The sequence below is a fragment of the Pyrus communis genome, chromosome 9 (assembly GCF_041283825.1).
Source record: "Pyrus communis isolate YQ-2024b chromosome 9, ASM4128382v1, whole genome shotgun sequence".
NCBI lineage: Eukaryota > Viridiplantae > Streptophyta > Magnoliopsida > Rosales > Rosaceae > Pyrus > Pyrus communis.
In genome coordinates, this window is record NC_142573.1 from 13888563 (window position 1) to 13915975 (window position 27413).

Genomic DNA, 27413 nt, shown 5'->3' on the forward strand with positions numbered 1-27413 from the left:
TTTTGTGTTTTTTTTTATTTTTTTTATTTTTTTGTTCTTATCATTAAATAAAGTTAGTAGATAGTTTTTTTTTTGTTATTTTTTTTATTAAAATGCAAAGATTTGAAACCCTTTTTGTTAATTTTCTTTAGATTTAATTCAAAAACTTGTAGCTCCTCAAAAACTAGGACTACAACCCTTAGGGTTTCAACACCAATTCATTTAACCACGAGTGAGTTAGAGGATTAGCATCGGTTAGCCCTACCAAATCGAATCTAGGTTGAGCTTAGGTTGTAATTTCTCAAAATGATACTAAAACTCGAATGCACACCTCTAATTTACTAACCTAATTTAGACACAAATTCAGTATACTCAATTTCTAAATTGAGCCCGTTTATCAAGCTCAACTAAATAGATGCACACAATTAGAGTTTAGCCTAAATTTTATAAGTTTTAATTGAGTTTGAAGATGACGCTTAACCACATTGGCGTAAATTAATTATTCTTATCCACTTTGGTGCAGGGTTCGATCCCTATTGATTTCCCTTCTTCTTAACAATTAGCTATTTAACCCATAGGCTATCGCTCCACTCAAAAGTTTCGACTGAGTTTGAAAAAAAAAAAAAAAAAAAGGGTTTCCATTGAGTTTATTTGAACTTGGTCAAGTAGATAAGATTTTCAAACTAAAATTGAGTACATTGAGTTTAGCTTGAGATCACCTCTCTTCTATTTTCCATGAATAAAACCTATTATTTTCCTATTATTTTATTTCTTTTTGGTTAATAGAAAGTATAAATATCTTTAAAAAAAATAACAAGTAAATATCTTGAACAAAACTTCATTTTCTTTCATTTTCAATCTAATTCTTGTTTTTTTTTCTTATCTTTTATTCAACAGTCTACATCTATTGGTCCACGAAAATTGCTCATCTCATAAATATGTGATATAACTTTTCTAAATTAATAAAAAATCTTAAATGTAATCATTCATAAAAAAGAAGAAGTTATGTAATGATGAATGATGGTTAAAGCGCAATCGAACAATCTCTAATGTTATGTAAGAATTTCTCAGAAATCGAACAAACTCTAATGTTATGTAAGGATTTCTCAGCAATCGAGCTTGTGGTTAAAGTGATCCAACATAAAACAAAAAGGACTTACAGTTAAAGAGATATCAATCTAAACGATGGAACGTTGAGTATATTAAGTTTAAAAACTTGTAGCTCCCCAAAACTAAGACTACAACCCTGAGGGGTTCAACACCAATCCATTTGAACCATGAGTGAGTTAGATACTTAGCATCGGCTAGCCTTATCACAAAATCGAATACATGTTGAGCTTAGGTTATAATCTCTTCTTTGCCAAAATTTAATTATAGTCCAACTAAATTCTCAACATGATACTAAGAGTTGTGATTTTCACACACCCTTAACTACTTTTCCCACACACTTCCATATTTTTTAATACTTAATTTGTATCCTACTATTTAATCTTCCATATATACCCCTCCCTATTTAATCTTTCATTAATTACCATAAAAAAGTAGGAAGGGTATACATGGAAGATTAAATAGTAGGATACCAATTAAGTATTAAAAAATAGGGAGGGGTGTGGAAAAAGTAGTTAAGAGTGTGTGAAAATCACAACCCGATACTAAAACTCGAATTCACACCTCTAATTTACTAACCTAATTTAGACACGAATTCAGTGTACTAAACAGAGTGCACACAACTAGAGTTTAGCCTAATTTTTGTAAGTTAAATTTTAATTGAGTTTGCAGATGATGTTTAACCGCAGTGACGTAATCAATTATGTTTATACATTATGGTATGGGTTCAATCCTCACTAATTTCCCTCTTGTCTAACAATTAACTATCTAACCCGCTATGGTAAAAGTTTCCATTGAGTTTATTTGAACTTTGTCAAGTAGTTAGGATTTTCAAACTAAAACCGAGTAAAAGTTTCCCATATACTTTCCACCTCCCTTTCTTTAAGGGATGTGATATTTACATACCTTTTTTTACTTCTCACATATTTTTTTAATTTGCAGCCGTCGGATCGGATGAATTGAATAAGATCAAAGAACATAAATTAATAAAAGATGTGTAAAAAACAAAAAAGGGTATGTGGATAGCACACCCCTTCGTTAATTGAGAAAAAGAAAATATCAAGCATAGAAAGGGCAAATTAGTGAGAATGGAGAAAAAAGTGGTCCCCAATATCTCCAGGTGAGGTGGGTGGCTCTGTGCAAATCCCTTTTTTTCACTGGATTTTTATTGCGCTGCAAAAGCAAAGTTTTAACCAAAAAGTTAAGTCAGTCAATGAGTTTTCAACACAACAACAAAAACAAAAACAAACCCCCAAGACACACAAATGCTCTGTTTCCAATCCCTTCTTCCGTCCTTCCTTCCTGCCACCCCCGTTAGCTCCATTCATTCCTCCATTTCCAAACTCACTCCTGCTAAATTCTTCCTATTTCCTCCTAAAACCTGCCAATTCTTCACCAACTCACACTAATTTCAGCAGCAGTTGGACTTTGTTTGTCAGTTTCTTGATCTCACTTTCACAAATCCTACTATTTCTTCCCAAACCCATCATCTCAATTTAGCTCTACTTTGTGCTTCTCCATCAAAATTCTTGCGGTCCACCAATTGATCAAGACACCCTTTTTCCTCAATCCACACCCATAAATTGAGCTAACTAGAACAACCCGCTTCCCAATTCCTGCTCCTTTTTCTTTTTCCACTATCAATTTACTGCAATCACTCTGCTAAACAGAACCCAATTTGTCAAATCTTTGATCTCACCCCACCAAGTGATCAAGCCACCATTTTTTCCACAACCTGCTTCACAATCCTTCAACTTTTCCCTTTTCTTCTGAACTAAGTTTCTGGGTAATGAAGCTTCGATGGAGCCCAATACCAATCCTTTTGTACCCTTTTCTCCTCCAAATCACCCTTTCCACAGCTTTCTCCCCAACCCCAATGAAGTGTACGGACACAACTCGCCTCTGCACTTCCTTTTTGGCCTTTAAGCCGGAACCCAACGAGACCCTCTCAGTGATGCAGAGCATGTTCGACGTACTGCCGGAAGATGTGACCGTTGAGGGCGGCGACGGGCGGGGCTACGTGTTTGTGAAGAAGAACTGTTCTTGTGCGAAGGGGATAAAGAGTTACTTGACCAACACAACGTTTACTGTGAAATCTGCAGATGGGTATGTTTATGACATGGTTATGGAGGCCTATGGTGGGCTGACTTTTCTGCGCAATACCACTAGGCGGGCCCGATATGGCGCCGTTGTGTCGTTGAGGCTGATGTGCGGGTGCTCGAGTGGGTTGTGGAACTATCTGATGAGTTATGTGATGAGGGATGGGGATAGCATTGAGTCTCTGGCTAGCCGGTTCGGGGTTAGTATGGATAGCATTGAGAAGGTGAATGGGATTACTGATCCTGACAATGTGACTGTTGATGCTTTGTATTACATTCCTTTGAATTCAGGTCAGTCTTTATTTGCTCTTTTTTTTCGGTTCATGTGTTTGTGTAATTTAGTGGAGCTGTTTATTGTATGTATTGTTGGTAAAATGTGAGGGAAAGCTATCCATTTTAATCTGGTTTCAGGTTAGATTAGTTCGGAGTTATCGAAAATGCAATTCAGTTATACTTATGTTGTGAACTGTGGGAACAATGTATTAGATATGAATAAGATATCAATTTATTCATAATTTCCAATAAGATTTCATGTCATGTTTAGTGAAGCAATCATCAAATCATCATGATTGTACCTTTACCAAATTTTGCCGCTAATACTTACAATCAGGCGTAACTATATTATGAAAAGGAAAAATTCATTGGTTTGCTAGGCGAATGGACGATGCTCAATAGAAATTGGTCGATTTGAAATCTTTGTTTGTTTAAATTTTCTTATGCAATCCTACCTCTATTATGAATCTTCCTTGTTCTTGAGTTGTTATTCCAAACAACTTTCCAATAACCATTATGATTTTATCATGCTTCTAGTTCCTGGTGAGCCTTATCCTATGGAGACGATTTCTCCCGCTCCTGTTCCTTCGCCATCCAATGCCGGTGTTTCAGGTATGGTTTTGATATATCATGAGGAATTACAATAATTGAATTTGAAACGGTGAGGTGATAGTTTTGTTAATTTAATATCCACAAAACTAAAAGTAAAAACTGGTTGCTGTGGTAGTAAATAGTCTTATTATCAAGTTTTGTTGACCTTAATGTAGAGGAAGCATTGGAGTCTTTACAGTAGCAGAATGATTGAGGGTTGTACATGATAAAGTGATTTTCATTAGAGATGTAGATTCAAGTTTATGATGCCTTTCTTTGAATAAAATAGAAGATGATTAGAAACAAATTAAGATTCTCAATGCAATATCCCAATTTGGCTCTTGTGAAGAAATGTTGGCTAAGTTGTATTGTAATCTGTTAACTTTGATGTTTCAAATTACTGTCAAGAAAGCCATGTAAGTACGTACGGAATGCATATTCTGTTTTTTATTTTGATGCATCTCTAATCATTTGCACACACTATAGGTACATAGGAGCAGCGGCAACAAAATCTGTTGCAAATTTTTGTTTCCACAAAATTGTTAGTTTGTTGAGATATTGTAGCTAATGCTTTAAAGCATAATGTTTTTTCAGCATCCCTCCTATTTCTGATTCTTCGTTTCTTTCCCCTTGCCTTTCTAAATTCCCTGGATTGATCTACTGAAGGAGAAATTTTTCAGTGTGCCGGGAAAACAGCCCAGTACAGTACGCCAAGTCTCATAATACATGTTGATGAATTTTTTTTTTTTTCAAGTATCCAACCCCTTATATTTTGACACTTGTTGTACCGGGCTGTGCACCCAGCACGCTGAAAAATCTCTCCCACTCAAGAACGTTACAATAAGTTGTGTACTTTGTTTTTTGTTTGCAGCAAATGGAGAAAATCATAAGTCGCATCTGCCATATTTATGGATTGTAGGGAGTTTAGGGATCATTCTTGTTGTGATCGTATTAGGCATAGTTTTATATTGTTGCCTGAGGTCTTCAAGCTGCTTTACTGAAGCACAAAGAAGTAGTTCAAAAGATCCTGATGGTCAAATTAGGTTTCGTGTTCTTCGAAGGCCAAGTTTTTGTTGTGCATCAGGAAGGTACACGTGTTGCACATCTTCAGATTGGAAGCAAACTAATGGAGACCCTAGCAGCCAGCAGATAACTGTCCCCAAAGGTTTTAATGTCTGAACTATTTTATCCTCATATTTTAATACGAAGTTCTGCCTTTGTAAATGAGTGATGAGTATTCTCTTTATAAGGGGAAAAAGAGAACGTAGGCAGGTTGTGTGTGTGTAATCTGCTTCTTTATCCAATCTTTATATACCAAAATGTGGTCATCCTCCTTAATCTTGGAATGTCTGACTGATCCTCTCCTGTTACTTGTTGCAGCTATTGGCAGTCATGTACTTGACATGGAGAAGCCTGTCGTTTTCACATATGAAGATATTTTTTCCTCAACAGATGGGTTTTCTGATTCACGTCTTCTGGGCCATGGAAGATATGGTTCCGTGTATTATGGCCTCCTCCAAGAGCAGGTTCGCAGATTTCTGCTTGGATTCCCATAATTTACATTTTCTTTTACCATCTAGAGTAAGTTTCCTTGTCACACCTTTGTTGGTAACGGTTTGACTTCTATCCAGGAAGTTGCTATTAAAAGAATGACTGCTACAAAAACTAAAGAGTTTCTGTCAGAAATAAAAGTTCTATGCAAGGTTCATCATTCAAATCTGGTAAGTCTCATTGTAGTTTTGAACCTTGTTGCTTTCGATGTTTCAGAACTCTGACTCCTATTTGGGTTTAATTGTGTCAAGGTAGAATTGATTGGTTATGCAGCAAGTGATGAAGAGCTCTTCCTTATATATGAATATGCCCAGAAAGGTTCACTTAAAAGCCATTTGCATGATCCTCAGAACAAAGGTACGCCTCATGCTAATGCTATGTCGATAGTACGTCATAAGCTAGTCCAGTGGTTTTTCTTTCTCTTCCTGCTTCGTTCTTTGGCCCGTAATCTTCTTTATGTTAAAGCCTGTAGAAATTTGTGATTTCTTCTAAACCGTCCCATATGTAACCCAACTTCCTGAAATTATTACATCCAAGTTCACTACAAGTTGTTGGGACCACTAAAATTTGTATCGATATTATTGATAACACGTCGGTACAGTTTGTTGGTGACATGTTATTGTCAAAGATGTCGTTCTTTAAAAGAGAATCGACATCTGTTTAAGAGAAACACTTTTTAAGTTCCTGCCCATGGCATACCATCTTTAAATTGAACTTCGTACCTGTAAACATCTGTTATGAGTCGTGGACGTAGGAGTTTGGACCTGTGAATATGCTATTATTAATCGATCTGAATGATTAAATGTCTTATAGGTCATACATCACTTTCCTGGATCATGAGGGTCCAGATTGCTCTTGATGCTGCTAGAGCTCTTGAGTACATCCATGAGCACACGAAATCTCATTATGTCCACCGGGATATCAAGACAAGCAACATCTTGCTTGATGGTTCCTTCAGGGCAAAGGTTGGATATATTATAGTGATTTCAGCAGTGTTGTGCATTGTACTTTTGGTACAAGTCACTTATCGAACAACTTCTTTTTGTATTTTAGATTTCAGACTTCGGGTTGGCAAAAATTTTTGGTAAGACAAGTGATGAAGAAGCTAGTGTAACCAAAGTTGTTGGTACATATGGTTATCTGGCTCCAGAGTAAGTAACCATATTTGCAGTTGACGACATTGTCTTTCAACAAGTTCGTCAAGTTTTAATTGCTTCCCTCTTGCTTCCTGTAGATACTTGAGTGATGGCCGTGCTACTGCAAAAAGTGATATTTATGCTTTTGGAGTTGTTCTTTTTGAGCTTATATCGGGGAAGGAGGCCGTTATACGAACTGAAGGCACAGCCACAAAAAATTCCGAAAGACGTTCACTGGTGTCAATTGTAAGTTCTGCTGACGAGACATAATTTTGTTTCTAAATAGATAAACGATATAATGATTTTACCTTGCTCATAGCTGGAATCTTGAGAAGATCAGGAGACTATTCACCGGCTTGAGCCAGAGTCATATAATTCGTAATTACGTATATAGGATGAATCAGAGAAAACTTGATTCACTGTTTTAGCACTTTGTTTGAATGCAGATGCAAACAGCTCTGAGGACTTCACCAGACTCCATGAGCATGTCAAACCTGAAAGATTACATTGATCCAAATATGATGGACTTGTATCCTCATGATTGCCTATTCAAGGTAAATTAATCACCTTATGAACTCATACAGGTTGATGAATATTTTGGCCTGCTTTTACCGACCGTGCCTCTCTGATACGAGGAAGTGCTATAATTTTCCGATGACAACTGACATAAATTGCATTTATATGAAAATCTGACTGAAAATTGTTGCACTTGTTCTTTCAATGGACCGTGGGAACGAGGATCATGACCTATGAGAGAATTAAGATGAAACCAAATTATACTAGAGCTGACCCATCGGTTCGAATATAGGCTCAATCCATACGTTGTAATATAATTACAAGTATTTACATCATCAAAGTAAACCAAAAAGCCATTTGGTTAATTTTGAAGTCGTGTTTCAATGTTCATCAATAATGTATACATTTCTTCTTGTTGGCGCAACTCATTACGCAGGTGGCCATGATAGCGAAGCAATGTGTAGATGACGACCCCATCCTACGGCCCGACATGAAGGGAGTCGTGATTTCGCTATCACAGATCCTCCTAACCTCAGTGGAGTGGGAAGCTACTCTTGCAGGGAAGAGCCAGGTATTCAGTGGTCTTGTTCAGGGAAGATAGTGAAACCGCGTTTTCTTTCCAATCGGATGCCTTACAATATTTCATTCTTTTGCCCCTCGTTTATGTGTGATCATGTGTGTATAGCGGCACATATATAGTCGTAAGCTGGCCGTATTTATAGTGCCGTTCTTCGTTCGTTCCTCCGTTTTATCCTCTTTACGTGTTTTATTCTTTGTAGTGTCATTTGTGGGAAATTTTTAATTTTATGTAAAATTAGATGGAGGAGCTGAGATGGGTGTAATACAAGTAAGCTTTCAGTAGCTTAATGATATAAGTTACCTGCAGTTCCAACTTTTACCTTACTTTTTACATGGATTTTCTATAAAGCTTTGAGCTTCTTCTTCGAAAGTGTATAGTATACACTTCGAATTCAAGGAAACATAAACGGAACATCCGTAAAAGTTACGAAAAGAAACAGAAATCTATATAAAACATGAAAATTTTGTACGAAAACTAGTATATCATTAGCATCTGATCTCTCCGAAAGGGAAGAGTTAACAAGACATAAGAACACGTACTTGATAGGCCTTAACTATTTGCAGAGCGAAGCTAGGACTCTGCGAGGTGGAGTGAACGATTTCCGGGAGTGAAGGACAGCCAAATTATCCAGCAGTAAAACATCACCCTTGCGCCATGGGAAGGCAACGCTTTCCTCTTCGAGAATTTTCAAGCAGTCATGGATGATATCCGCAGGCAATGGGCTGCCATCTCCAAAGGTGACGGCCTTCACAGGGTCGTTCCTTGCATCGTCCCAGCCGGTATACGCTGCTACCATGCTGTTGAACCAAATCTTGCGCTGCGTGGTGCTTATATATTTGATGGCAGGGATTGGTCCCATGATTGATTTCACCCCATCCTCCAACCATTCCAACTTCATGCCAAGCTTAGTAGCCCTGCAAAAAGTTTTAGTGGTACAACTCCGTAGCTGTTAATAATTCAATCTCAACTCACTCAACAATCACCGCAACAACTTCAAATCCAAAAAAAAAAAGACGAGGACTCATTTGATACGTATCTGACGAAAATATTACCATAAAACTACGTAGAGTGCCGATGTGGTGATACAAGCTCACTCGAACTACTTACACTGCTCGCTCGTTTACCATCTAGTGTTTACTCATTTTAGAAATTTAATGATTCTACACGTTCTTATGTATATCGTAGGTGCCTTTGTAACACTACATTGGCATAACGCGTGGTGTCAGTGTTACGATCATACTAAAAAATGTGACAGCCTGTTGGTATGACACTCGGTGTTAATGTTAAGACCGCACTGAAAAATTACTCGTTGCACTGCTAAAGTGAACTAGAGTTTGTACAAGTTGGAGCAATACCTTTGCTCAGCTATACTCTTGTCTTTGGTCATGAAGGTGGACTTCCAGCCACGGCCAATTGGAGAAGAAGGGTCGTCGTCTTCGCCCAAAACTCGGTTATATATCAACCCGTGCTCCTCCAACTTGTCGACGAACTCCGGGTACTTCTCCTTCATCCTCTCGTACACAATGTGGCTCAGAACAATCGGAGTTTCTCCCCCACTTCCAGGCTCCACTTCACAGAAGAAGAACAGCTTGGATGGGTACTCCGGCACCTAAAACGACATGTCGTAAGATCACCGCACAACACGACAGTTTAAAAAACAAAACGAACGACGTGTCGTGCAATGCGAATATACCTGGGCCATTTCGTGGTGGAATGGAATCTTCTGATCGGGCGGAGACTCGTTGGCGGTAAAAACCCGACCCACGACGTTGGTCCGGGGAGCGGCTCCGCCCACATAGGGGAGCTCTTCGAAGCCGAAGGCCTCAACGACGTCGTTGAAGTCGGAGGCCGTATTTACGGGAAAACCCCTCAAGAGCACGGCCCCCGATTTTCGGAGCTGGGCGTCCAGGTACGGTTTCTCGGCTTCGATAGTTTTGGTCAGGGCGGAGAAAGTGAAAGGAACCGCCGGTGGCGGAGATATAACTAACGGGAATTGGATTCCGCTGTATAGCTTCTGCTGCGGGATTTGGGTTTCCACCAAAGACCCTGACATGGTGCCTCTCTGGTATGGGACGGCGCGCGGGGTTGCAGCTTCGTGGTGAGTTAGTGAACTGGGTTACGGGGGTTTTGGGGAGTGAAATACTATGGAGCTGTGTTGGGTGGGTCTATCCGGTGCGGAATTGTGTCTAGGTTCAATTTGACACTAGTCATGTTTTTGGCCACAAGGTTCAATTTGACATTTCATTCTCATGAGTTGTCACGTTCTTCAACTAACAACTTAAAATCTTTTATTTACAAGTATGAAAATGAATTTGATTGTTTTTTATTGAATCAAAATATTGAATTTTTTTTATTTATTGAGATTCCAGTTGTATCTATACATTTCTTAATTATTTTATTTGGAAACACCACTGGTGGAATAATGATAGATTTCAGAACTGAAAGTAACTTAATAGAATGAATGCCGGTGCTTGCAAAAATGGATTTTTTTTTCAAAGGGCTCTTCTCACACTCGCTAAGCTGAAATTTTTTCAATTGATACCTTGTTTTTTCCTTTCCATTCACTCGGATCTCTTTTGTTTCATCGTGAAAGATTTACTATCTCTATGATATTAACTCCCGAGTTATTGCGAAGTAAAGACAAATTAAACGATGTTTTCAAACTAGTGGTAAAATGTTTTGATCATGGGCAATAACCATGGTACTAAATAATTATGGGTTAAGCGATTGGCTATACCAGCTTTTCACACTAATTTTCTTATACAAAAGTTATTTACAATCATTGAGGCTAAACATCACAAGTTACGCCATCTCCAGGGAAAGAGCTATAGGCTATTTTTAGCTTGAATTTGTGTAAAATTTGTCTCTTGCCAATAGTCAAAATGAATATACTAAAAAGAATAATGGCTAAATTTAGCTAAATCTGGCTGCTTATAGCGGCCCTAAAGCCCCTCGGTCGGCTTGAACTTGTGCATCCCAAGTAAATATGAAAAAAAAAATTTAGCACTCCATGGTTAAAGTTGAAAAAAATTAGCCTATAGTATTTTTTAAATTATTAAATTTTTAAGGGCTTAAACGTAGTAAAGAGCTAAGTTTAGCCCTCTATAACTGGAGATGATCTTACGTTTTAGGGATAAAACACACTAAAATATATATACACACACAAAGAGGTAGGAGCCATACATAAGCTCCACATACACAAAGCGAACTGTACTCTAATCAGCTCCAACGAAGGGTTATAGGGCTACTTTTTATCCTGGTAAATGTGCAGATTCCATCTTCAACAAGAGAACTATATCGTGATCAGCAAGTAAGGCTGGAGATGAGAAACACAGAGGTACACGAAAAATAATATTTTGGAGGACTAAAACATAGTTCGCCACACCCCTTGGCTCTTCAATGTTAGAGAAGGCCTTAAGGTGCCAAACTAGGACGAGAGTTTGCCTTTTGAAGCGTCGATTGCCCACCGGAGCTACCCAACCAGCAATTGTGGCAAGGCTAATAGCCCCTTCGGCCTTCCACCTAACAGTTTTCAATTCCTATTTATGGGGTTTTCAGGGGTTATATAGTTGGATTTAGCCCACTTCTTGAAACAACTTCATTGGGTTACGAGCAAATTATGTATTTTTTTTTTCTGAGTTGCAATAGTTTTAGTAGGTTAGAAATTAATTAATAGAAGAGAATATAAGTCAGTGAGCACCAAGATGCATAGACCCGAATGCTTTTCAAATCAATAATTCATATGGGACTAAAAACATTGAATTACTTCAACAACAAAAAACATTGAATTAATTTTACAAATAAATCGGATATATCAGAGCTAGATATCGACACACGGTCAAAGTTCATGTCCGTGGTGGCTTGGGTATAATGGGCTGGGCCCGGGATCAAATAATGTTTTTAGCCCAATACATATACAAAAAAAGAAACTAAAAAATGAGCGGCACTGATGAAATTCGAACGGAGAAAGTGATAGAGACAGAGAGCGGGAGGAGAGTGAGGGATGCCGAAAGACGAAGAGAAAGGGAGGTCAGTGAGGAAGGCGCTGAGGGAGATATCGAACAACCATGGAGGTGGCGGCGGCGGAGGAGGAGGAGGAGGAGGAGGAGGAGGAGGGAGGTTCTCTAAATCATTCGCCACCGCGAAGAAGAAAGAAAAGGAAGCACACAAGCTCAGGGTCCAAGAACATGTTAAAGAAGAAAAGGACCACCAAAACGACGACGCTCTCGATCGCCTCCTGCTCGTTCAGTCCGATCTCTCTGCCCTAACGCACCAGGTAACAAATTTCTCTCTCGATCTCAACAATCAGAAGTGGAAATTACAGCAAAATTGTTAAAGTTTTCGTCTTTATTTGGAAAATTGCATTTTCTTTAGGGTTTTGTAAATCTGTCAGAATGTGTGATTTGTGTTGAAATTACTGCAGATTGATGAATTGGTTGTGCAAGCATTTAAATGCCAAGGAAAAGCAACCAACGAAGTCGAATCCTTCACGAATTTCTTGTCTGAGATGCTTTCGCCTTTGAAGGTCTGCGAAATTCTTACCCATTATATGATTCATCTTTGAATTTCGTTTTTATCTGCATTTTACGCAAATTTATGCAACTGCTTGCAGCCATGGGTGCCCAGGTTTCAGAAGGCACTCTCCTATCCGGTGGAGTCTGCTGCAGACGAAGGAGAGAGTGTACAGATTGCGAGTCCACAAGACTCCTTAATCTCTCCTTCTCCCCTTGTGTCTTGGCGTGCAGACTGCACTATCGAAAGAGGGAGACATCTGTTTAAGCTTACCCCTCTTCCCATATCAATGTCTCTGTCATCCAGACCCCCAGTCCCTTCTAGAACATCAGTCTTTGAGAGAATGACTTCGTGTACTGTTGATAGGATACCGAAGTTTCATGATACTTTCGGAGATGCAAATGATGATTCGCTTGAGCTTGTGGCAGCAAAGCCAACTCCAATTAAGCCTTCTGATTCAGTTGCTACTGAAGCAGGAAGCAATCTCAAGCCTGGGTTTGTTTCTCCTCCGCCAATGTTTCCGAAGCAAGGGGGATCCATGGTTGTGACTGTGATGACTCCATGCCTAAAAATGTCTCCTCCTAAATCATGTGTTCTGCTCGAACCCTTTTCGGAGTCCTCTCCAAAGAGTCATCATGGGGTTCATAAATCCACCCCGTTTCCTGTTGGATTTACATATTGCAGCAATTCCTCTGGCAGTGAAGCTTCTGATGATCTGGCTTTCAGGTATCCAGAGCTGTTGGCACTACAACAGCCGTTCAAATCAGAAATTAGAAAGAACCATGTTGACTCATCACCAGAATGGTGCATATCGCCCCCAAAAACTTGTGTTTTACTTGATCCGCATGATGAAACGTCTCCGAACAATGCTGATACCGATTCCCAATTGCTCATTACTGGGCGTCATCTAGATAACCATATTAATTTTTCTGTATCAAAAGAAGATGATGGTCAAGGAGGCATTCACCCAATCAAGACATCTTGTCTTCATGGTATTTTCGCCACTCATCATTTACTCCTTTACTAGTTTTACTTGTGAGCACACAGATTGACTGGACATGTTTTGATTCTAATCGTTCGTATTTTTATTTTGTCAGAGCCTGCAGGTGGCAGCTTTGCAATGATCGAAAGCACTCCCATCTGGAAAGAAGCTGAAAGCGTTGTTCGAGGGGGCAAACTTCCTGGTGAGCATACTCTAAAGCGGGAGTTATGGACAAAGTTTGAAGCAGCTTCTATGAATGGGGTTCGATTTAACGACACTGCAACTCATAAAGGATTTCTTGACCGATTGGATGAGGTTGTCGACGGAGATTAGCAGTTGGCTTTTGATGACACGGTTTCATGATCTTTCGAAAATTATGATTTGCTTGTACAAGGTGGCTGGTATGTATCTTTTTGGTTGCTACTTGAGTTTGCCCCTTCTCTCTCTGTGTTGTTGTTGATGAACCAGCAATCAGAAAATAAGTTCGAAGCGTATTTATTCGAGAGATAACCAACTAGCCAAAGGGTTGTTATGTGCTGACCGACACCAAGTTAACAATGTATCTCGTCGAGGGATAACGAAAACGACATTAACTTAATGATGTAAGTCATAGTAAGGAAATAATGACGTGAAAGAATTTTGAACAGACATGTTCTTTATTAATTTAAAGTTCAACTATCCTGCAAATCCTAATCAACCTCCCCACTTGGGGACACAATCAAAGGATAAAATCTCATTATTATCACATCCATCTAGAGCTGGTAGTAGTTCACATTAATGATGTAAGTCATAGCTATACGATGTGTACGATGATCATGAAGTGAAAATAAATCACCATAGTCATAACTATCTACCATAACAATTCCAATAATTCTAGTTACGTCACAAATGTTGGCAGGTTTAGCTCTATCTCTTCTCTTGTGGCACCCGTGGAATGAATGAGGTTACATTCATTTTAGTTACATTCCTAAAAACCTAAACCATAACATCTCATCCCCACATATATTTGTGTAAACAATTAGCAGTAGCTAACTCACATAGAGGACACACGTCCAAAATTGATAAGTCGTGAATGAGAAATGTACGATGACTCATTCAAGTTTAAAGAAGGGTGAAACGTGCACGTGCCCAAATTTGACTAGACAAATAATACTAGTCGAGAACCGTAAAGATGCAATTTTAATATGCAAATGCATGAACCAAACATGCTTAGTGAGAGAGCTCCAACCTTTGTCATCTTTGTATCTTCATCAACATCCTATCATTGTTCTAATCTTAATTTGAGCTTGGTGTGATAGTACAATTAAAGAGTACAATGTTTCATCAAGGAAAGCCAAACCTAAGCTCTTGACTTAACACAAGTCTTGTTAAATTGATTAATATTTTGTACTAAATCAACTTGGTACAACATAACAACAAATCACGGATATACCACTTTTAAAACTTAATAAATTGGTAAAAGCTAGTTATTGGCATAGTGATATTTCTATTTTCAATATAAGAAACAAGAGAATTAAGTATGAATACTATCAATTAATAACAAAAAACAAAATCAAATTAGCGAACGTTTATTTATCTAAACCCTAAATCCTTTAGAGCATCTCCAATCACGCGTTCTATTTTTTTGGTTAAATTATAGCTAAAAAGACTAAAAAAAAATTACTTTCACCTCTTTAAAAATATTCTACACCAATCATACTCTCTAGTTTAGGAGAAATTTTTCAATATGCTCGATATACGGGTACATACGTCATATGTTAGTATATAAGTGAAGTGACACTTGAATAAAAAAAATTTCTTCACTTGTATAATGACATATGACGTATGCCCCGTATTCCGGGCATATTGAAAAATATCTCCTAGTTTAGGAGAGATTTTTGCATGACCACGAGCGCATATATTACATATCATTATACAAGTGAAGGGACACTTGAATAAAAAAATTCCATCAACTTGTATAATGATATATGGTGTATATCTTCGTATTACAGGATATTGAAAAATCTCTCCTAGTTTGGAAGAGATTATTTAGTATGGCCAAAACATGACATATACGTCGTATATCATTATACAATTGAAAGGACACTTGAATAAAAAAATTCTCTCCAGTAGTATAATGATTACAGACAAATAAAGTTTTATTTATTTAAAATAATATGAAAATAATAATAGTTCATGTTAAGAGCTCATTTCATGCTCTCTAAAGCTCCTACGAAAATTCCTATCTTAAAAGATGAATAAGGAGTGTGATTGGAGATGGTTTTTCAAAGAGGGTGTACTCAATTGAGAATTTAAGAGATTTTAATGGATTTATACGGAGTTTAACTAATTTGTAGAGATTCTATGTAAAATTTTGATTCAATTCCTTCGACATCTCATGGGAATAGGTAAGATTTGTGGATGCTTAAAATATACTACAAAATCTCTCCAATTCTAACTTTTCCAAATTCTCTCAATTCTAATTCTAATTGAATACACCTGGAATATTATAAACTTATTTAAAATTCTAATTGAATACACCCAGATTTATAAGGATTTTAATAAATTATCTTAAAATCTTGATTGAATACCCCTAGATTCATTAAAAGAATTAAAATTCTTCAAAATCTTAATTGAATACACCCCCTTAGCTAAAAACCCATTGGAGATGTGCCCTTATTTTTCACTAATTTGTTGCCTTTTTTTTTTTTTTTTTTTTTTTTTTTTTTTTAAAATAACAAAATATGGACTAGTAATAACATGGTTCAAAATCGTTTTTGACGAGAATCGAACCTAAGATTTCTTAGTATAATTGAAAATGAATCCATTAAACCGGATTACGTGGCACTAATTTGTTGGGTTTTATTAACAAAGAACCATTTATTTACTAAATAAAATAAAATAATGATTATTTAATTATAATAATAATTTGTGCTTCGGTCACTCCAGTGTCTCCTACGCAGAAAACCCTCCCCTTTCTTCAACACTTCCTAAAACCCTGAAACCTCAATATTCGCCAACAATGGCCGGACCGACCGAACTGATTCGGCACATTGAATCGTACGTCGACACGTCTTGCTCTCCTTCCCAGCAGGTTCACGCTCCACTCAATTTCTCCTCAAATTTTTAACAAAAGTTCGCTGCTAGTTTGAGTTCCTCACTCTTCGTAAAAATTAAGGAATCAAACGTTAAAAAATCGAAATTATAATCAAATTATGAAACTTTTTGTCCTTTTTGTCAATTGGGTGCTGTGAATTTAATCAAATTTTGCTACTTGCTTTAGTTTGGATTAGTGCTGGATAGTTTTGAAGCTCAAAGTGTGTTTGCGTTGCAGGCTGCGAGCATGAATTCCGTCGTTACGCTCGTGAAGAATGACCTTTTAACTGTCGAAGTGCTGGTACGGTTAAATTTTCGTGCTTTGTTGTGTATCGGTTTGATTTAATTGGTTTGTTATCGCTAAATTGCGTGTTTTTTTTTTTTTTTTTTTTTTTTCAATAGGTGAAAGAGATGGGGATGTATTTGACCACTACGGATAATGTCATCCGTGCTCGAGGTAACTGCTGTGTCATTTGAAACTTTTGAAATGAGATGATATGTTATTTTCCTGTGAGAATCGAAATCTGAGTATCCGGGTAATAGCTTTGACATTTATAAATTTTGTTTCTTGTGCACAAGTGACTCTGCCGCTGGGATTCGGTTAGATGATAAGAATACAATTGTGGATAGTTTCTGATTTTGGATATAAGTGGTGATTTTTAGGTTGATTATTTTGGCTATGGGATTTATGATCTCAGGATCCAGTAATGTTCCTCTAGATTGTTTTTTGTTCGTTAACTCTCATAATTATCGGTGTAGGATAGAATTTGAATTCTTGATAACATATGCTATATGAAGGGCTATTAGGTTTAAAAAATTGTTATTTTTGGGCTAGGGGGTCTAGAATAGGATGTTTAAGCTGCTAAAGGGATGGTTTTCAAGATATTGATGCTGAGATTTTCTGGCAGCAGATGCAGATTCCAGGTTTTAGGGAGTGGTTCTAAAAGTCTTTGGTAAGGATAAAGGATGTTCAAAATACTTGGGGTTCCTCGGTTTTAAAGAGAGAGAATTTTTATTTGAGATACAAATAGAAGGAAGAAACTTGGGTTGCTGAAACAGTAACCTACTTAACCTGTGATGGAGGTAGAAGAAAAAATTGAGATACAAATTGGGAGCAGGGGGAACAATATTTAATTCTTATATTTAATCCTAAAAGTAAGTAAAAGATAATCCTATAAATAAGAGAGAACCTTTATCACAATTTAATAAAAAGATAATAAAATAAGCTGATGTAGATAATCAATGAATGGACATAACTCAACAAAGTGGACTAAACCCAGTAATGACTTACAAAATTGGACTTATATCAAGTTTACTCATTAATTAAAATAAAACTCATGATCCATGACTGCAGCCCATAATAAGCAATGCTGATTTTAGCAAAGTACCCCTTACTCTAGAAAGTTTAAGAAAACCCAAAACAAATCAATAATGGTGTAATCAACTGCCAGACGTCTATTAGCACACTAAAATGTCTTCTCATTCTTGTGCTTCTAACGTTGTTATGTAAACAATCCATGCCAATTCCACCATAAGTTCTCTTTTTATGTTGCCCATATACTTGAGTTATGTTACCTGTTCTTTCTCTGACAAGTTTGTAGTTGCTCAAATACTGTTCCTCGACAATCCTAGATTGCAAGATTTTTTTTTCCGTGGACTATTTTCTCTTCTTGTTACTGAAAATGATAAATCCCAAGACCAAATCTGAAAGCTTCTTGGGACATGGTATCCATCTTCAGGTATCCTTCTTTTGGCAGAAGTTCTAACGGGTCTGGCATCAAAACCACTAGATACTGCAACTATTCATAGCTTGATAGGATTCTTCACAGACAGACTGGTGCGTTGACTCTTTTATTCTGGATACTTTGTTTCGTGACGTTGTATTTTTTTTCTTTGTCCAAAGTAAATTAGTGATATCATTCTTACATCAGGCAGATTGGAGAGCTTTACGTGGTGCACTTGTCGGTTGCTTGGCACTGCTGAGGAGGAAAGCTAGTGCTGGAATGGTCTCTGCCAGTGATGCAAAAGTTGTTGCTCAAACTTATGTAGAGTCCCTACAGGTGCAAGCTTTAGGGCAGCATGACAGAAAGGTAGGATTTGTGGATGCCATCCTTAATGCCTACTGCCTAAGAAATTGGATGAAGAAAAATTACCTTGCCTTTAAATGTATAGCCAATGACTTTGAAAACAAAACTGCTTGACTTCCATCTCCAAATTCTGTTGCAGCTTTGCTTTGAGCTTTTGCAATGCCTTTTAGTGCGCCATCCCAATGAAGTTGCTTCACTGGTATTTTTTCTGTCTAGCTTTCTTCAACTTGTTTGTGTTCTGTCTTTCTGTTTTTGTCACTTTTCAGTAATCTATGATGATCAGTATGGGAACCAGAAAGATACCTGATACTTTCACCTGAAGCCGGGTTGATTATAAATTTATAATATATAAAGAATTAGGCGTTTCCTTTTAATGTAAGAAAGCCTATCGTTTGGGATTCCATTGTTACTTTCGGTCATTTTGTGCTCTCTCTCTCTTTCTCTCTCTGTATATGTATATATATTTCCATTTTGTGTTTTGTCTATCAACATCTCACACACACATGCAAATAGACAGAAATGCATGAAGCTTTCAACTGATTTTTTTTGTCTTTTCTGAATAGTAATATGCGTCATTTTGCACTGATTCTGGTTACATGTTGCTCAGTTTGTTCTCTATTGTACAGGGAGAAACCTTTTTCTACGGGATCTGTCAAGCAATGGATGGAGAAAAAGATCCTCATTGCTTAATGTTAACATTTCCTATTGTTGAGGCTTTGGTGCAAATATATCCAGACCCATCTGGCTCACTTGAAAGTTTTTGTGAAGATCTCTTTACATTATTGGGATGTTACTTTCCCATTCATTTTACTCATGTAAGCTTATGTTTTACCTGTTGGTTGCAATCTTAACATTATGCATGAAAATTCTAAAGTCTTTTCTACCAGCGAGATGTTTCTGCAACTAGGATGTCTCCTTAAGTGCCGAGACAATTGGGTTGTCAGATTCTTATTCAGATTTCATGTTGTCCCTGAGAGTTAATACTTTGTGGGTTGCCTTAATAAGTGACTCATTTTACTATTTATTTGGGTTATATTGATATCTTTTTGCTTGATTTTTTTTTTAAAGTTTCAAGACATATTCAGTGTCAGTTTCTTGCAATGATACACCACCATCATCCATGCCATATTGACTCCTTAACATTTCTGTGCACCAATCAACTTATCAAAACTAAAATGAAAATAATCCTTCTTATATGTTGATTTTTAATGATCCACATTTAGATTTGTAGCTTGATCCAGTCTCATCAAATGGTATACTCACTAATGAGGTTTTCTGTTTGGTTACTTTTTCCCCCTTTGGCATAGGATTGTTATGACAAGTCTCTTTCTTTACGTAATAAGCCATATGTTACCATTCAGTTCTTTACAGTCTTATACTCTTTGATTACATTGATACGTGATGTGTGGTTTTTTTCCCCCTCTATGCATTGTCCAGCTGAAAGATGAGGACTCTGATGTGAAAAGAGATGACCTCTCGAAGGCACTAATGGTATGATTTATTTATTTTTATTTCTTCCTTTTGGTATGCTTTCACTGTTACTGGTTCAGCCCCGCTTTTGCCTAAATTTCTCACTACTAATTCTCTGGGATTCTGAACTTTGTTATGTTCATTTTACGAGGGGGTTACAGCTTCTATGATGATTTCTTCTGATTTTTGTTCCTGACATTGCTTGCTGATACATGAAATTTCTGATTGAATTGATATTGGCTGATGGCTATATGTCCATAGTAATATACAATGTTCTTTAAGGCTGAGATCGTTCCTTGTAACTGGAACAGAATAGAATTGTAAAGCAGTTATGAATACCGCCTCTTCTTTTTTTTTTTAAATTTTTTAGGGTGGATCCGTGACACCACTTTTTTACACAACCTTTGGGGCACGCCTTTGTGGGGCCCACTCTGTGATGTATTTTAACTATCCGAACTGTTTATCATTTAGAGCATCATTTTCAAATCATCCTTGCAAAAAATTAGACAAATCCAAAACCATTAAGACCATTTGTAGTGAAGAAGATGGACGAATATGGTTCTACAGAGAAACCCTAAACCCTTAATCCAACGGTTATATGGTTTTAGATTTGGGTGATTTTTATTTGACATGATCTTTGAGGGAAGATCTAAAAGATAGATGGTTCAGATCATTGAAATACATTAGAAAGTGGGCCCCACAAAAACATGTGTCAAATGTTGTGCAAAAAAAGTAGCTGCAATGCACTCACCAATTGAAATTTTTGAGTTTGAAAACACATTAATTAAAAGAGTGAGAAAAAATGAGTGAGCTGGCAAAAATGAGTTAGGACCCAGCCTTTGCCTGTATTTCATATTGTAAATGAGCTCAAGTAAACATAAAGCCTGCAACTTGGTTTATATGATTGACCAGGTTTTACTGGGTTGGGAAATTGCACAGTGCATTTTATTTTTCCATATATGAAGTTAATTATTCACAGTTTTGTTGTCTTAAGCTCTTCATCTCAGTTAGCATAGTTGTCTAACATTTTCACCATCTGTGTTGAAAGTGTACACCCCGATGCTTTATATTATTTTTAACCAATAGCTTTTCAAACTATCTAAAGGCTTACCTTAAAAATTGAGAAGCAAAACTGTACATGGCGTACGAGAAACTTATCTTTTATAGCTCTATGTTTGTGTTTCCAAAGCAACAATTAAGTAAGGTGGCAACAAAACCACGTGACATTTGAAGCTGTTTATTACTTATGTATTCAACTACCTATATGATATCTTCTTTTGCACACTAACTAAGCCAAATGTTTTCTTTCTGCAGTCAGCGTTGTCATCCACACCTTTATTCGAGCCATTTGTCATTCCATTGCTTCTTGAGAAACTTTCTTCATCTCTGCCATTAGCAAAGGTTTGGTGCAATTTGAATGCGTCTCCATCTATGTATCAGATGCAACTTTTTTCACTGTGATTGGTGCAAAATGCCTCATTGAAAACTATACATTTTCTATTTGCTTGTATGCCCGCAGGTTGATTCTTTGAAATATCTTAACCACTGCACAGCTAAATATGGAGCTGACAGAATGGCAAAACATGCTGAAACTATTTGGATTTCAGTGAAACATGCCATAAGTAATTCTTTGGAAAAGCCTGCTATATCCTTTACTGAAGAACCACTTTATGGTCTTGGCTTTCAAGAGAATGAAGTTGCAACAGAAGCTCTAATGCTTCTAGAAAAGGTTACCATGCAAAATGAGGCGTTATTTGTAAATTTAATTGTTCGTGATGAAGATATAAACGCAGTTTTCAACTCCATCACTAGGTATGAAAATTATAATATTCCTTTGCAAGGCAAGCAAAGGTTACATGCAGTCGGTCGTATCCTTTATAAGATAACAAAGACTTCTGCCGCTTCCTGTAAAAGTGTGTTTGAAAGTTTCTTCCCTTGCCTAATGAACACTCTCGAGATTTCTGTGAGAAATTCATTTGGGGATTACTCTCTTAATGAGAATTCTTTTTCCTCAAAAAGATTTAATTTTGGAGCTCTTTATCTCTCCGTGGAACTCATTGAGGCATGCAGAGATTTAATTATGAGATTCAAAGACCTTGCTCCGAAGCCTGATACTACACATGCGACATGTTGCTACATGCTTCAGAGCTTTGCGGATTCACTAATCATTGCCTTTTGTTCTTCCCTGGCCACATATCTTAATGAAGTTCATGGTGCAGAGATTTATTTCACAGGTGAATGCTTTAGGTTTCTTGTGCTGCAGAAAGCTTTTTTGTGTGGACATGTATTTGTTATCTACTTGCATCTGGTTAATGTGTTGATAACCAAGATGGATAGACTGTAATGAGTTAATAATTGCTGTTTGAGTTATGTAAACCTAGGCACATCTTAGGTATTGACCGTAGTGTTATGACTAGGGGAACCCAGGGCCATTTCGAGAACCCTACATTTCTTTTGTTTACACCAACTTGGTTAGATCTGTAGGCTGTTGGCAAGAACTTTTCAGTTACTTCATACGTCTGACATTTTTCAAATCATCTGGTGTCAAGAGTCTTGCGTTAGAATGACTAGTTTCTTGAATATCTACTGAAGTGTTTGAAAGCTCTTTTGAAGTCAGTTCCATGCTGTGTCTTTTCTATTTTGGCCTGTGCTAGGTCTAACAAGGTTACTAAGACATATTATAGGATGTTCTTCAACACAGTGTTCAATTAATTAAACTGCTTCCTGCTAAACCTGCACTACATCTTGTGCAAACAAGCTATAGGTATGGAAAAATTGGGATAGAAGAAATTAAGGAAAAAATATCTTCTCTTCATTTATATTTGATTTGCCTCCCAATTGAGTGACCACGGATTTATATGAATAAATATGAGATTTAGTGCCAGTTCCAACTTTATTGATTGTGCTTTTTGTTGATATGCAGTCAAGGGTTTACAGATGCTGGCTACATTCCCTGGAGATTTCTTGCCAATATCAAAAATTATATTTGAGAATATTCTGACGGAACTGATGTCAATCATCTTAGTGGATTTCAACAAGGCATTGCTATGGAAGCTAGCATTGAAGGCTTTAGTGCACATTGGCTCATTTGTGGATGCATATCACGAGTCCGAGAAGGCACTAAGCTATATAGACCTTGTTGTTGAAAAGACACTTTCATTGGTGTCTCATGATGATTTCAATGTGCCTTTTCCACTAAAACTGGAGACAGTCTCTGAGATTGGTGCAAGTGGGCTAAATCATATGCTAAAAATTGTACAAGGGCTTGAAGAGGCCATAGTCGGCAAGTTATCTGATTATGTATGTTCCACCTATATTTCTGTATTTCTCATATTTAAACTATTCCTTTATAAAGTTCATAGAAGTTAATGGGGTAGCCAGTTTGCTTCATCCATGATTAACATACTATAATTGTGGATACAATATAAGCAATATGGGCATTTCATTTTGTTTATTTTACTTGTTCCATTTGTTCTTGGGCGAGCAATCCTTGCTTCAAGCTATATGTTAAAAAAAAAATTCTCAGACTCCTTTCTTTGCATTTTGTTGCCTAGGTCCATGGAAAATTGAACTTGGCTGAAAGGACAATTCAACTTTTGGAATGCTACTGTAATAAGATTCTTCCATGGTATGTTTTGCTTCTACCCGAATGATCAATCTGTAAATTAAGACAATTTTTTCTTTGGTTTTTCAACAGTTTTCCCCGTTGCGCTATTAGTTCAACAACCATTAGTTCAAAACCTAGCAATTTCACAAATTTGATAACCTTGTTTTTTGGTGCCATGCTAATTCATGGATTTCATTCTAGATATATGAGGAGTGATTTGCTCATTTTCTTTTTGTATACAAAGGAGCGTTACTGAACATTTTTTGGGAACATTTGTGACTGCTTAAGAATTGTGGAGACAATAATGAATGATGAAACTAGTAAAAAAGAGAAGCCCCCTCTATCCTATTAAAATCATGTTCCATAGTCAAATATCATGTAGCTTGTCAATAACGTTGCTAACTGTTGTTTATGTCAAGGTTTTGTTAGATTTCCCCTGGAAAATCTTGGTTTCCTCTGTCATTGGAGTACTGACAATCCTTACTGATATCAGTAAGTGAATTGTGTTGTGCCTCTTTTGTGTTTGCTTCAGGCAATATGTGTCTGGCAAATTCTATAGTAGGATCATGTTCCAGGCATATGGAAAGTACTTTCCTAAAGAGTATCTTTTAATTGCTTCTGACAATATTGACCCATCATACATTTGCTATTAGTTATTTGTGGTGAATACTTAGACCTGCATGGATAAATTTCGTTTTTCGTTTGTAACATGCTTAGAGTCATAATTGGCAATCTATAAAACTGTATTGACCCTCTTTTCACCACAAGCAAAACTGCACCTCACTTTTCCGTCTCATACCTGTGTTTCTCTTTTATAACACTTAAAAGTGATAAATAAGTTCAAATTTCGCACATAGGAGGAGGACCTTGTGTTGCATTCGTGAGATATAATTCCTAAAGTGTTTGGGCTCTCAGTGTAATGTGTTTCTCGTTCTTTATTGTTATTTTTTTACCTTTCTGTGCTTTTTCTGTTGTTGATACAAAGCTTTATGTTGAAATGGCGTAGGATCAAGGAAACTGGAGGTCTTGAGGAAGTTCTGTTGCGGTTTGTCATTAACATTTGGAATGCCACTGAAAGTTGTAAAGATTTTAGCATTCAAGTCCGGGAAGAAGTGAGTAGAGTTCCTTTTATAAAATATCTTTCTTATTACCATGTTTAATAATATGCTAGAAGTTTCTTTCAGCTCCTTCTGACACTGCTAATCTGGAAGTCAGTAATTGCTGAAAAAGATAGATTATAATGCTATACTAAGAAATCCAATAATTTTTTTTTAATTTCATTTCAGGAGCTTCTTGATGCAGTCATGATGGCAATGAAGCTTGCTGTTGGGAGCTGTTCAGATGAAAGCCAGAAGATTATGGTCGACAAGGCTTACAGTGTTCTTTCATCAAACATATCCATTCCATTTAAGGAATCCATGGATGCAACCTCTTCAATCCAACTTCAAGAATTGCACGTTTCTGAACAGAGAGACACATTCTCTCATAGAGATGAATGGATTGTTTCACTATTTGCATCAATAATCATAGCGGTGCATCCAAAAACACAGATTGCAAATCTGAAAGGGCTATTGCATTTGTTTATGACAACCCTTCTTAAAGGTTGTGTTCCAGCAGCTCAGGCGTTGGGTTCTGTGATCAATAAATTGGGTACAAAGTCCAAGGAAACGGAAAATTCAAAGGACTGTACCCTGGAAGAAGCGATTGATATGATTTTTGGAACAAATATATGGAGTTTCAATGAAAATGGAGTTTTAAAGACATCTGGAACAAGTAATGGCATAAAAGTGAGTCTTACTGATCTATGCCTTGGTTTTTCGAGCAATAAGCAGCTTCAAGTCCGTGCCTTAGTAGGATTAGCATGGATAGGAAAAGGTTTGCTTCTACTTGGTCATGAAAAAGTAAAAGATGTAACCAAAATTTTTTTGGAGTGCTTACTGTCAGAAGGCAGAAAACATGCCATGGAGTTACAGCAAGGTCTAGAAAACAGTTATGAGCAGCATTCTGTGATGAGAACCGCTGCAGATGCATTTCACATTCTTATGAGTGATTCTGAAGTTTGTTTGAACCGAAAATTTCATGCCATAACACGGCCACTCTACAAACAGCGGTTTTTCTCTTCAGTGATACCTATTTTGCAGTCTATGATAATAAAGTCTGATTCATCATTATCCAGGTACATATACAAACAGTGTTATCCTATATTACTTATTGCACATAGCCTAAAGCTAGAGCTTGAAGGCCTGATTAATGGCATTCGTTTATTAATTATGCCCAAATTACTCCCTTTTTTTCAGATCTATGCTGGTTCGGGCGTCTGCACACCTTATATCTAATGCCCCTTTAATTGCTATCTTGAGTGAGGCAGAGAAGGTAACTCAAGTAGAAATTATAAACTAATTATACTTAAAAAGGAATTTTATATCCTGGAATTGTGACATTACCTCACAAATTTTGCAGCTCATGCCGATAATGTTGGATGGGTTGTCCGTGTTAAGTGAGGATATTCTGGATAAAGACAAGCTATACAGTCTTTTGCTAGTTCTTTCTGGAATATTGACAGATAAAAATGGTAATGCCAACGTTAATGCAGGCGTTTGTGTGTGTGTGTGTACATTTGCCATTTGTTTATCTATGTCTCCTGTAGTTCCATGTTAAATATGTTACTTACATATTTCTTTCCTGATATGACTGCTTACCGCTTGCCTCTGTTTACCTAACTCTTCACCTGATTCTGTTGTTCATTTCCTTCATGCAGGAAAAGTAGCTGTTGTAGAGAATGCACATATTTTAATTAATTGTCTCACCAGACTCATTGGCTACCCGCATATGATGGTAACATATCTTTTGTTGCTCGCTTATGATCTAATGTCCGGCCGCACCTTTTCTGTTTCAGTATTTATTTCAGGCATCTAATTATTAACTGCCATGGGTTTAAGATTCCGTTTGCTACCCCACTTTCTGCTTAAAATTTTATTTCAGGCTAGAAGCGATGTTTATATGCTTTGGCTGATGTATATTTCTTTTAATTGTTAAGCTTGTCCGAGAGACTGCAATTCAATGTCTTGTTGCAACGTCTGAGCTGCCCTATGCAAGAATCTTTCCCATGAGAACACAGGTTGGTTGGTTTTTAATCATTAGAATCTATTGGCGACCAGATCATTCTCCGGTGGATGCCAAATTTCTGCCAACTTATCAGATCTGTCTGACATGATGAAAATTACCATTTTGTTCATAGTTTGGCCGCGTGTGTGCATTTTTCTTATACGTACTATTTATTCAGGTACTACAAGCAATATCCAAAGCTCTTAATGATCCAAAGAGGGCTGTTCGTCAAGAAGCTGTCAGGTGTCGACGAGCATGGTGAGTCTTGAATTGATTACTTTTGTAGCTTAAACAGAACAGTTACTCCTTTAGTTTTATTCGCTCACTTCCCTTGGACTCCATTCACGATGAACAGGGCGTCAATTGCATAAAACAAGTCTTCATGAATATTAAGATCGGTACGGGGTCATCGACTTTTCCAAGGCTACCTCCACAAATTGAATCGTGCAATGATTCGAACATTTTACCATGTGGGGATCGCTCATCGTTGTACGTAGAACAGCTTATACTTGTTGAGTGTTTGAGTAGTTGTAAATATTCGAATACACAACGTAGTTCTGTTGGTAGCTAGGCAATTTCGCAAAGAGGCAACTTAGTTTTCTGTAGAATGTTTTACATTGTTCAATATGTACCTTAATTTGGGAGCCACAGACAAATCCCTCAGTTCACTTCCATTAGTGTTTTAGCTTCGACGAGCTCTTGATGTCTTTCTAGAGTTCCGATTTTGCCCTCCTCGACAGTTT

The 27413-nt window shown here is 37.2% G+C and overlaps 4 protein-coding genes across 6 annotated transcripts; 3 read left to right on the plus strand and 1 right to left on the minus strand.

Moving 5' to 3' along the window:
* The first annotated feature begins 2253 nt into the window (after positions 1 to 2253).
* Positions 2254 to 8150, plus strand: LOC137739170 (lysM domain receptor-like kinase 3). Of its 2 annotated transcripts, XM_068478683.2 has the most exons (11): positions 2254 to 3476; positions 3996 to 4070; positions 4921 to 5214; positions 5430 to 5575; positions 5681 to 5770; positions 5852 to 5957; positions 6414 to 6565; positions 6654 to 6751; positions 6835 to 6982; positions 7183 to 7290; positions 7689 to 8150. In XM_068478683.2, exons 1-11 carry the CDS (start codon positions 2876 to 2878, stop codon positions 7851 to 7853), a joined length of 1983 nt encoding a protein of 660 aa, XP_068334784.2. In that variant the 5' UTR covers positions 2254 to 2875; the 3' UTR covers positions 7854 to 8150. The 2 variants fall into 2 exon arrangements, with proteins under 2 accessions (XP_068334784.2, XP_088555938.1); XM_088699812.1 differs by lacking the exon at positions 4921 to 5214 and having other exon boundaries at positions 2738 to 3476.
* A 105-nt stretch (positions 8151 to 8255) lies between these two features.
* Positions 8256 to 10037, minus strand: LOC137739171 (2-oxoglutarate (2OG) and Fe(II)-dependent oxygenase superfamily protein). Its single transcript, XM_068478684.2, has 3 exons — positions 9526 to 10037; positions 9188 to 9441; positions 8256 to 8746 (listed from the first exon to the last, which is right to left on the minus strand). Exons 1-3 carry the CDS (start codon positions 9883 to 9885, stop codon positions 8386 to 8388), a joined length of 975 nt encoding a protein of 324 aa, XP_068334785.2. The 5' UTR covers positions 9886 to 10037; the 3' UTR covers positions 8256 to 8385.
* Positions 10038 to 11772: 1735 nt separating this feature from the next.
* On the plus strand, positions 11773 to 13840 carry LOC137740876 (uncharacterized). The gene is made up of 4 exons (XM_068480679.2): positions 11773 to 12108; positions 12256 to 12357; positions 12445 to 13336; positions 13442 to 13840. The coding sequence occupies exons 1-4, from the start codon at positions 11836 to 11838 to the stop codon at positions 13657 to 13659; spliced, it is 1485 nt and encodes a 494-aa protein (XP_068336780.2). The 5' UTR covers positions 11773 to 11835; the 3' UTR covers positions 13660 to 13840.
* Positions 13841 to 16217: 2377 nt separating this feature from the next.
* MET18 (ARM repeat superfamily protein) lies at positions 16218 to 27365 on the plus strand. 2 transcript variants are annotated; one of them, XM_068478372.2, is made up of 20 exons: positions 16218 to 16399; positions 16640 to 16702; positions 16804 to 16858; positions 18141 to 18238; positions 18333 to 18491; positions 18628 to 18687; positions 19115 to 19303; positions 19926 to 19979; positions 21273 to 21359; positions 21478 to 22192; positions 22882 to 23258; positions 23513 to 23586; positions 24572 to 24677; positions 24852 to 25741; positions 25863 to 25938; positions 26026 to 26137; positions 26324 to 26400; positions 26603 to 26683; positions 26849 to 26928; positions 27026 to 27365. In XM_068478372.2, the coding sequence occupies exons 1-20, from the start codon at positions 16328 to 16330 to the stop codon at positions 27039 to 27041; spliced, it is 3441 nt and encodes a 1146-aa protein (XP_068334473.2). In that variant the 5' UTR covers positions 16218 to 16327; the 3' UTR covers positions 27042 to 27365. The 2 variants fall into 2 exon arrangements, with proteins under 2 accessions (XP_068334473.2, XP_068334474.2); XM_068478373.2 differs by having other exon boundaries at positions 16248 to 16399; positions 18337 to 18491.
* Positions 27366 to 27413: the final 48 nt, after the last annotated feature.

What these genes read in the sequence shown, in the direction of transcription:
- LOC137739171 (XM_068478684.2), bottom strand. Translation starts at nt 9,885, where the DNA reads ATGTCAGGGTCTTTGGTGGAAACCCAAATCCCGCAGCAGAAGCTATAC. An exon ending in TCCACCACGAAATGGCCCAG is followed by an intron (nt 9,442 to 9,525) that starts GTATATTCGCAT and finishes ATGTCGTTTTAG; the next exon opens with GTGCCGGAGTACCCATCCAA. An exon ending in AAGAGTATAGCTGAGCAAAG is followed by an intron (nt 8,747 to 9,187) that starts GTATTGCTCCAA and finishes AACTTTTTGCAG; the next exon opens with GGCTACTAAGCTTGGCATGA.
- LOC137739170 (XM_068478683.2), top strand. Translation starts at nt 2,876, where the DNA reads ATGAAGCTTCGATGGAGCCCAATACCAATCCTTTTGTACCCTTTTCTC. An exon ending in GACGTTCACTGGTGTCAATT is followed by an intron (nt 6,983 to 7,182) that starts GTAAGTTCTGCT and finishes GTTTGAATGCAG; the next exon opens with ATGCAAACAGCTCTGAGGAC. An exon ending in CTCATGATTGCCTATTCAAG is followed by an intron (nt 7,291 to 7,688) that starts GTAAATTAATCA and finishes CTCATTACGCAG; the next exon opens with GTGGCCATGATAGCGAAGCA.
- LOC137740876 (XM_068480679.2), top strand. Translation starts at nt 11,836, where the DNA reads ATGCCGAAAGACGAAGAGAAAGGGAGGTCAGTGAGGAAGGCGCTGAGG. An exon ending in TCTCTGCCCTAACGCACCAG is followed by an intron (nt 12,109 to 12,255) that starts GTAACAAATTTC and finishes AAATTACTGCAG; the next exon opens with ATTGATGAATTGGTTGTGCA. An exon ending in AGATGCTTTCGCCTTTGAAG is followed by an intron (nt 12,358 to 12,444) that starts GTCTGCGAAATT and finishes AACTGCTTGCAG; the next exon opens with CCATGGGTGCCCAGGTTTCA.
- MET18 (XM_068478372.2), top strand. Translation starts at nt 16,328, where the DNA reads ATGGCCGGACCGACCGAACTGATTCGGCACATTGAATCGTACGTCGAC. An exon ending in TAGGGCAGCATGACAGAAAG is followed by an intron (nt 18,492 to 18,627) that starts GTAGGATTTGTG and finishes ATTCTGTTGCAG; the next exon opens with CTTTGCTTTGAGCTTTTGCA. An exon ending in CATCTCTGCCATTAGCAAAG is followed by an intron (nt 21,360 to 21,477) that starts GTTTGGTGCAAT and finishes GTATGCCCGCAG; the next exon opens with GTTGATTCTTTGAAATATCT.